The sequence below is a fragment of the Sinocyclocheilus grahami genome, unplaced genomic scaffold (assembly GCF_001515645.1).
Source record: "Sinocyclocheilus grahami isolate Dianchi unplaced genomic scaffold, SAMN03320097.WGS_v1.1 scaffold49.1, whole genome shotgun sequence".
Taxonomy (NCBI): Eukaryota; Metazoa; Chordata; class Actinopteri; order Cypriniformes; family Cyprinidae; genus Sinocyclocheilus; species Sinocyclocheilus grahami.
This window is the reverse complement of record NW_015505228.1, coordinates 774,785-785,250: the sequence shown is the minus strand read 5'-3', so window position 1 is coordinate 785,250 and position 10,466 is coordinate 774,785. Positions and strand designations below refer to the sequence as shown.

At 38.8% G+C, this 10,466-nt stretch overlaps 1 protein-coding gene across 1 annotated transcript in view; it reads right to left on the bottom strand.

Moving 5' to 3' along the window:
* Positions 1 to 3,386: 3,386 nt before the first annotated feature.
* LOC107583076 (uncharacterized) overlaps positions 3,387 to 10,466 on the bottom strand; it is a 21,626-nt gene continuing 14,546 nt past the window's right edge. The window contains exons 2-5 of the mRNA XM_016269171.1: positions 8,290 to 8,577; positions 4,324 to 4,644; positions 4,106 to 4,243; positions 3,387 to 3,607 (exon numbers count right to left, since the gene is read on the bottom strand). Coding sequence (XP_016124657.1) covers positions 3,387 to 3,607; positions 4,106 to 4,243; positions 4,324 to 4,644; positions 8,290 to 8,577 — 968 coding nt within the window. The remainder of the gene's footprint in view (positions 3,608 to 4,105; positions 4,244 to 4,323; positions 4,645 to 8,289; positions 8,578 to 10,466) is intronic.

The window sequence follows — 10,466 nt, the reverse complement described above, 5'->3', positions numbered from 1 at the left end:
ATTGAGTTCCTCAATGAGGTTAAAATTTATATTAAATGCACCAGTTCAGCTAGAATCTGGAGGTACTTGCATTGCCTGTGTAAGGGGTTCCCTTGTCTCCTTTCAGAAAAGGGGGTTTCCCGAGGTTGCTGATTGGCTGGAAGTTCAGTAGTCCTTGAAGTGATTTCTTGGAAAGCCAATGGTTGGGCGTTGGCTGAAGATGCGGAGTTGTGGGCTGGTTGAAGTTTTGAGGAGGTCACAGACTCGAGGTGAACTCGGAGACACGGCCTTAACTTAACTCAAAACTTAACTCAGAACATTAAACTCTCAACTGAAAGAAAAGAAACTAAAGTAGAAACCAGCAAGAAGAGTGACGAGACTAGATGGCGTTTCTCCTCATGGTTTTAGAGGAGCAGCTGGCGTGTAAACCAGAGCACACTCAAAGAGCGCTAAAAAGCAGTGGCAAAAAGGAAAGGAAAAAAACCTAAAAGCATGACTAAAAGCAGTGACTAAAAGCATGACTTAATGGTGTCCTGAGTATTTAAACCGGGCTGTTGGACACATCCCAAAATGTGTCTTGACCAATTAGACATTGTCTTAGCTAGGGGTGTTGCAATGTTTCTCCTTCCAATACATAAATCAACATGTTATCTGATCAGTAACATGGTCCGAATTTTTCCGCTCTTGCAGAGTATAATTTGGACATGATTTCTATAACCAGAATATAATATATTTTACGAAGTATTGATTGATAGAAACGTTTAAAGCATGAATTTTCAAACTCATACATACTCAACATGAATATAATCATATAAACTATTCAATAGTTATTCAAAACACATACACAATAAGTGATTAGGACATGATAGTCACATATGTGGATTACATACATGATATGGAGTTATGCAATGGACTGATATTCATTTCTAAGTCCTTTTAAAGATGATTTTAGATGCATCCACGTATGTATCGTTCTGCGAACGTGCGGGTGTGCTTTGTGAGGCACAGAAAGGTTAAAAGGTCTCATTAAGAATTTCAGTCTGGTTCTTGTCCTCTAGGTGGAGGGGAGTCAATCTGAAGAAAGTCTTTAGCGCTGTGATTACTATCATGGATTTACATGTGATGGTCATGCTGTGCATCTCTTTGACCATCAATCTTGGTTACTTGCCCCAAAATTGACAATCTCCTTCCTGAGTTGAAATTATCAGTGTTCTTTTGTGTTAATGTTGAAAGCTGTTTGAAGCTACTAGTTTGTTAGGCTCACTTCAGACTCGTGGTGCCAGGATCTGATTTACGAACATTCTGTTGTCTTGGGCCTGTTTGTGGAATTCGGCTCTTTGGGTTGTTCAACACCAATCTGATCTAATCTTAAATTGTCTGATTCGCTCTGATACCCTACTGAACACCGTTGCTAGGTTTTATAAGTGGGACGTCCTGTCCTTTGCATCCCAAGTGCTATCAGTGAGTGCTTGATTCAATTTATGCTACCCTTATTGTTAGGCTGCTTAACACAGTTGTACTTTGTGCAGCCCCCCAATGCTATTGTTGTTGTTGTATCTGCCCTGTATTCAGTGCAGCTTCTCGTGATTTCATGCCAGATATGCAAATTTAGTATACGTAGGTTTTAGACGTTCATTGGCTTATCTCCACCTATCAGCTGAGAGCTTGCCTTACAAATGTCACTATTGGTTAAGGGAAATGTGGGTGTGTTCTCTCCCTGATATGTATAAACTTGTATAGGCTGCTCGTAGCCGCTCTCACGACTGGATTGAACACTGTTCCCGAAGTGGAGACTCCGCAATATTGAGAGAAAGCTCGAAAGGGAATCTTTCTGATTAGTGTTGTAACCTCGGTTCCCTGAGAGCAGGAACGAGACATTGCAGAGATCACCGTGCTTGCTGCTCAACCAGCTAGCAGCGTTCAGTATCAGTTTCTGACACAATTGTCGCGTGCACCACATTTTATACTGCCTCTCGAGCTTGTCAGTATTTGCATGCGATTTACATACTTCGCGACAATTGGCCAATCAATTGGACTGGCGTGAGCCAATAGGACTTCAGGAAAATTTGGAAGGAGACAAGTTCCTGAAGTGGAGACTCCGCAATGTCTCGTTCCCACTCTCAGGAAACCAACAGTAACCAGAGACATTTTCTCATCCAGTGCTATAGCACAATTTCACCATACAGCTAGGATCATCAACAATATTCCCAACTAGATCAGCCAGAAAACTTGCGGTAATCTTTGATGACAAGCTGACCTTCAAACACTGCAATGACATTATCATGCAGTTTTGCATTGCACAACACCAGGAAGATTAGGCTCTTCATAACGGAGCAGGCTGTACAACTTCTCCAGGTCCTTGTGATGCCTAGACTGGACTATTTCAATGCTCTTATGGCTGGACTTCAAACATGTGCAATCAGACGTCTGCAAATGATTCGGAACGTAGCAGCACAACTGGTCTTCAATGAGCCCATATCGCATCTCTCTTAATCTCGCTACACTGGCTACCGGTTGCGGCTCACATCAACTTCAAGACATTGAGACATTGCTTGCATATGGAACAGCCTCCTATCCCTATCCCTCCTCCTTCTAACTTGTATTCTTTTGGACAATGTTTGAAACTTTGTATTGCTAGCACTTATCCTATTATTGCCTCCTTGTGATAAATTGCTTTCCTTATTTGTAAGTTGCTTTGGATAAAAGTGTCTGCTAAATTAATAAATGTAAATTTGCATCTTTGCTAATATTTTAATAAATATACAGCAAGATTAAACAAACATATTATGTTTGACATGCATTAAAAGAAAGCTTCCTCTTCATTTTTAACTTATTACTAAATGTGATCTGATATCCCTGGGACACAGTTCACTTGAATCACTGGATGCACTAAACAAAAATCTATCAGTTGGAATATGTGCAGCAGGCTGTGATGAACACTGCAGTGCTCAGAATGAATGCACTGTATTAGTGGTCAGCATCCCATGCGGTTGTCTCTCTGTTCATCACACTGTCAACTGAACTGATTCAAATCAAGGCTGCCATATTTAATCTGTTTTGAGCCTCAATAATTGTATAGTTTTTGGGTTCACTCAATATTAATCACAACAGCTTTCACCACACTTTTCTCTGTAATATTCACATTGACATATGTGGTGGTCATGAAAATGTAAGTGGTAAAAAAAGAGAAAGAAATGAATCTTTCTTCATTTTCTTCTCATTTGCTCTATGGAAGCAGTAATATTCGTTGTATCATCAATCAATTGCTTTTCCCTTTGGAGCGTTCACCTGTTGGGGGAGGGGGCGCGCTGCTCAGACAATACAGACGCTGGCAGTGAGAAAGCAGCTCCGTGTCCTGTGTTCATTTTATATACATTTGTATCTCCCCTTATCAGGCGGTGAGGGTGCTACACATAGTCCTCTTCAGAATGGTCAGCGTCCACATTAATATAGTCCTGTTCAGAATGATCAGCGTCCACATTAATATAGTCCTGTTCAGAATGATCAGAGTCCACATTAATATAGGCCGGTTCATAATCATCATGATCCATGTTTTCATCAAGTTCCACATTTTCATAATCTGCATCATCATCATCTTCATTTTTGCTATTATGTGATGCAGCTTGACCTAATGATATTGCATAGAGATGGACAATTAAAGGAAAATGTCAAAACAAAAAAAAAGACAGTGACTTTGGAAGAAACAGTTTTACAGTTTTTTTTCAACTGCATACACACAAAATCTTTACTTGTCACAATAAAACTCAAACACCACAACCACACACCACATCTGCAAAACCATACACTAATTCTCGGACTTTGACTCAGTTTTCAATTTCATAAAACACTTTTTGCAAAACACAACACCCAATTCTCTATGTAACACACAAAAATCTAACAGGAATTATTATTATGGCAAAGGTGTTTGCAAATATTTGCTTTTGAGACGTGTTTTTGTGATATTCTGAATGCAGTGCCTCAAGAGATGTGAGGCATTTTGCTTTTTTTTGTGCAATTCTTGGATTTGTGTGTAAAGTTTTGAAAAAAAAAAAAAGGCAACGTTTTGAAAATGTGTTTAAGCAGTTGAAAAGACATCTGGATTCTTTTATAGAAGGAACATCATTACCTTTCATAAAAGAGCACTTCAAATGACTTTGTTTGTTCCTTTGCTTTTGTCTTCTCTTCAGCAGGAGGATGATTATGAGGACAGACAATAAGAGCAGCACAGCTGACACTGCAGCACCAATGACAGGAAGCAGGGAGGCTGAGAGAGACACACGTGTTTGAGTTTGAACTTTCATTACCAGCAGTCCAGCTTTGATTTAGACTCTTACACATCAGTACCTGTGATAGTGATGAGCAGCAGTTCAGAGGCAGATGAACGGAAGGAGCGTGAGGAGACACTGACTTCATAAACACAGCTGTAGTTTCCCTCGTGTGAATAATCTGCCTCAGGAAAGAAGAAGGAGGCAAAGTGACTGACAGCTGACTCAGTCCTGGTGATGTTTGATCCTCTGAACAGGTGAAAAGATCCTCCAGGATACTGAGATTGAGTTGAACAGATGATAGTGAAATTGTGGCCCCTGGTGATCACTGGCCCCTGAGGTCCCACGTCAAACCATCCATCAGGAGCACTGTGGTAAATACTGGGCTGCTGCAAGTTCACTAGAAAACAAGGAGAATACATTTATATGGTTACAGAGACTCAAGCATTAAATTCAAACAGTTTTAAACAAGTAAAAATGGCTTCAAGAACTGCATCTTGTCAGGATCAAAATGTAATCCATAGCCATTTTGTGCATACATGGTGTATTTATATTTGTACTGTATATAGTAACTGTTTGATATTGTTAGGAGCCAAGGACAAAAGTGCACAGCCATTATATGTTCTTTACAAGTTTTCTTCTAATATTATTATATTATAATCCTAGGGGTCAAACACTAAAGGCATAATATTACATTGGTACTTGTAGCAAATGAGCTCAAATGGGAATGTATATAAATAATTATAATTAATTATGATTAATTGCAATTATTTATATGAGCTGCCAGTAGTAACTGTAGCAGGATTAAATTGCCATCAACTAATCTGTTCGTCCAGCGAACATTCAGTGTAATTTCATATCAACTCTAAGAAAGGATATTTTCGTGGCCACAGAAAATACTTTCCTACAGTATTACTGCATTAGAGCATGTAGCAAGGATCAAAATCGTAAAGGGACATTATTCACCAGCAGGATCAGAAACTCATGTAATTTGTGCACAAAAGTTGTATTAACTAAACGCTAACACACATAACTAATCTAAACAAACAAACATACAATCACTCATACATGGGGAAAGGGCAAATGTGACTTGATGGATGAAACCATCAGGAAAACCAGAGAATGCAGTTATGGAAAATGAGTCAGTTAACCACCTGATTAAAACCATCAGCGCCGTTTTATAACGGGGTCTACAGCTTATCCTAAACCTCTTGTTTCGTTTAGTTAAATGTACGATACTTGCATTGCCTTGGCCTGGAACGAGCGTACAGATGCAGTCTCGGATGAAAGTCTTGATGATGGTTTGGAGGTTCGGTGGTGTAGGAGTCGCGATCACCTTCTTCCGGGTTTGAAGAGTGATGAACTCCAAAAAGATGTTATTCTGACTCTGTGGTGGTCGGAAGAGTTTTCTCCCAGATGAAGATGATGAAGAGCTAAGAGAGATGTCAGCTGAGATCCAAGGATCGTTGGTGAATGTAAAGACAAGGCCGAAGCCTGGCGCAGACTTCAAGGTTGCAGAAGCGTTGTAGCTCACATCCTCATCTTCTCAGAATCTAACAGAACCGCAGACTAGGGGCGGGCCGCTGATGTGTTTGCCTTTATCCTCTATCAAGGTCACACCTCTGGGGGATCAAAGAGCCTATGGTGTCTTGAACTTTTGGAGGGAAAGTTTATGACTCTTTGTCTCAGAGCATGGTAATTTGCATATGGAACTCAATTGGGTGTTGATGGAAAAACTATTAAAGATTCTTAGAACACTAATATATTGCCTATGTACCAACATATAATATACACTCTCGTTTAGATCATCAGAAGATGAATTCATAGATACCAAACATGGTATAGTTAAGATTACATTAACTAGTGATCTGTCATAACACACACAAAACAGTATACAATTCAAAAGACAGTATACAAGAACAGTAATGGTATACACAATGTCCTGAGGAGATGTGTGTTCATTCACAGAAAGGTTTTTCCATGAATTAATTAGAGAAGAGTCCCTTTTTATGGGCATTGTGCGTCTTTCCTAAAGGTAAATGAATTGAGAGTTGCTCTGCCCGCATTCCTTTGAGCAATAAAACCAGTGCTATCAGCATTGGTTGCCATGGAACCAGAGGCCTGTTCTGCCTTTTTGAGGTGTTAGCCGCATTTCGGGGGAAGGGTCCATTGAGCCCTCATAGTTGTCTTGTTGACTGAGGGGTGTTACGGGGTATTTGTTAAATATAACAAAAAAAAATTGTGTCTGATTGGTCCAGACGCTACATACTATTTTCATTACAAGTAAATTATCAAGAGAAGGTTCACTATGTAACTTAGACAGTAGTGTTCTGGAAAAGACTATAGAATACCCAAGATGTATCACTCCTATCCACCCGTGACATTTCTCTGCCCGTGCATTTTGTCTCGAGTTCTAATTCAGACGTCACAGCCCGGCTCGCGCTTGGCGAAAAACCACCTTATTGTTTAACGCGAAGGTAAGGTTATGGGTGAGACTTCCGGTTAATTAGTCATAGTAGGGAAATAACGAGTAGAAAAACAACGTGCAGTAAATGGTAAAGCTATTTGCGCTACAAATCAGTGTGATCATATTTAAAATTAAATTAAAATTTAGATAATACATTAAAATAATATGGTGTGCATTAGCTGGGTTAGCCTAAAAAAATAAGCCTTTTTTAAACGCTATTTGAGCAAAAGAAACAACATTTATGAGACAGTTGTTGTTGTATTTCATTGATGATTTCAAATATGAAATTTAATCTTAAGCTTGGTGACTAGTTTTGGAGAATTTAATGTTTCCCCATTCAAAGAGATAGGAGCTGCACTTGCATGCCCGAGAGGCGTTTCAAAGATGGCCGCCCGAGGGACATGACTTGCCTTAAAGGGATCATATGATGCGATTTCAATTTTTCCTTTCTCTTTGGAGTGTTACAAGCTCTTGGTGCATAAAGAAGATCTGTAAAGTTGCAAAGACTAAAGTCTCAAATCCAAAGAGATATTCTTTATAAAAGTTAAGAGTCAGCCACGCCTACCTAAAACGGCTCGTTCTAACACGCCCCCACATATCTAAGTCACTATTTGTGCGGCGTTATGCAACTCTTCCCACATCTTCACGCAAAGAAAGAAGGCGTAACTTTTATTCTCGCTGTAGTATTGTTACCGTCGCCGCCGCCATGTCGTGAAGGCACTGTGTGTTTCGTTGTGAAAGTGAAACTACTTTGTTTGGTCTTCCAAAAGAGGACGATATCCGCTTCGTCATGCCTAGAGCTGATCTGTGAGGAAATACTTCAACTTCGCCCTGTATCGCCGGATCGGATTTCACCGTGGACTACTTTGTTTGGTCTTCCAAAAGAGGACGATATCCGCTTCGTCATGCCTAGAGCTGATCCGTGCTGGTCGCTGAGGAAATACTTCAACTTCGCCCTGTATCGCCGGATCGGCTTTCACCGTGGACGAAGCGGAGTCATTTGCAAACACCTTTGCAATAACATTAATTCCTATTAGATTTTTGTGTGTTACATAGATAATTGTGTGTTGTGTTTTGCAAAACAAAGGCCGAGACGGAGTCAAAGGACGAGATTTATTGCATGGTTTTGCAGATTTGGTGTGGGGTTCTGTTGTTGGAGTGTCAGATTTCAGAAACTGTGTGACAAGTAAAGATTTTGTGTGTAAGCAGTTGAAAAAAAACTGTAGTAAGATACTCAAAAGGGTATTGCAGCACAAATAAACAAATAATTTACATTTTATTATGAGGGAGTTTCAGTCTGGTTTTTGAATTTACCACAGTACCGAAACTGTCCTTATGAAAATAATTAGTGACTTCAACTTAAATTCTGATAAAAATAAGCTCTCAGTTCTTGTCCTCTTAGAGTTAAGGGCTGCGTTTTATATGATCGACATTCTAATCAATCGTGGTAAAGTTGATCTTTCAGATTGTGTGGTAAATTGGTTCAAAATAAGAATAATAATATAGAATTATTAGGATAGGATAATTATAGAATGAGTTCACTTATATGTTCCTAATGTATGCAAATAATGCACTCACCCACAGTGATGATAACAGTGTTGCTCAAAGGTGACTTGACAGTGTTGTTTTGGTAGGAGTAACGACAGCTGTAGCTGCCCTGATGTGAGACGTCTACATTAACAAGGTTGAAAGTCACACTAGATTCATGTGTCTGGGAGGATATAGATGCTCTGTTCATGAAGAGCTGGAATGTAGCATTAGCATTGCATCTTTGTTTAGGTGTTGTGCAACTGAACTGGATATGTTCTCCAGGAGAAACAACTGCATGTGTGGAGGTCAGGGAAAGAGTCGGCATCTGCAGGTCACCTGTAAAATAAATGTTTATTTTACATAGTTTGCTAAGAAAAAATATGTAAAAGCATGACATTGATGAATCTTTATGTAATTCATATTGCTCATTTCCCCCAAAATAATGTATCAAGATGCTTCCTATTTAATTTACCTGAGCAAACAACAGCAGCATCTTGACTGTGACTACAGTTATGTTTTCCTAGTCCACTGTGTGAACATTGTGTGAGGGCTTCTTCACTTCCTGAGCATTTAACATAAACTTTAAAGTCTGTTTTTTTTTATAAAATATCTTGCAGTTTTTTAGAAAAATATTCTTCACAAGAAAGTAACAAATAAATGCTTACATTACTGACAAAAATCACAGACACTATGCACATTTTGTTAATAATTTCCTAAGTACAAACTCAGTGAAGTGCCTCAGGGACCTGACAAAATGTTTGGTTTAAGATAGATATAGCCTAATAAAAATATTAAAATGCAATAATTATTTGTATTCATTATAATGGGCGTATGAGGGAGACTCAGCCCTGAGCTGTGATGTTGTGAAAGGCCAGCACTGTGACTGTGATAGGGACAGTGATAGTGATACTGGCGGGAATGAGCTGTGGTTCTGTTGTCAGCTGCAGGCCTGTTCTTCCTCTAAACTTACAGTGTAAAAACTCTGGGGTCTAGATGAGCACGACAATGTTTATAGGCACTGAACAATGTGTAAACATAATGACTGTGTATCTGCATTCAGGTGCGAGAAGTTATAGAAAAATATTGTTAGAACTATTTTAAATCATTTTAGTTTACTAAACAGCTCATTTTCATGAAGCAGCTTAAAATAGTTTAGACCAAACAACTTTTTGGCGAATGTCTTTTAAAAATTCAAAATCATATCATCCCAAACATACTGTAGAAAAGGCCGGCTATAGATATACATATATATATATATATACAGAGAGACAGAGAGAGAGAGCGAGAGAAAACCATTAGTGCCCCCTTGTGACTTTAAGAGGTATTGCTTTGATTACTTAGCATTTCCCTTTAACAGTATTATCAGGACGCAGTTCAGAGCACGGACATTATTCGCTGTTGTTCAAGCAGTTGTTTTCTACTGAGTGCGTTCATACACAAGTGAGTGATGGTGTTCGTTATTCATTATCTTTAAATTGCTGTATTTTTAAGGCATAAGTTTGTGGTGGGTTTTTGTGAAATGTGAGCCAAAATCATCACAATTAAAAGAACCAAAGACTTAAACTACTTCAGTCTGTGTGCATTGAATTTAATACACAAGTTTCACAATTTGAGTTGAATTACTGAAAGAAATAAACTTTTCCACGACATTCTAATTTATTGAGATGCACCTATATGTGCGCCACACGCATTGTGTATTGCATCATCCACACGGAGCCAGTGAATGCATATGAGAGATGGTTAAATAGTGATATTGGTGTATAATATTGTAAACTTTAAGTCACTTTGAGTATGTGTATATTATTATTTACTGAATAAGTGAGATTGTTTGTGGTATTTAAGCCATATTTATCGGTTCTTCCGATGCCAGTTTCACTAGTGCTAATCTAGTCTGTACATGTCTGAATCGATCGTTATATCACTAATTTGCTACTATGCTATATTGCTATTATGTTTAAGTATATATATTATAAGTAACAGAGTGAGTTTATATTTAATTACTAATTGGTTATTGTTATTTCTGTTTGTTTAGAACCACTCATACTAAGCTACACTCCAAACTACTCTGCCATACTCTCTGCTACCTGTACTACAGTAATTCACTCAACCAAATTCAAGGACTGTAAACCTCTACAAGTCTTAAACCATTAAAGTGTACTTCGTCTCTGACCGGACGACTTATGTCTGCTCAATTTCCACCAGCACCCACACTAGTCTACCTCACA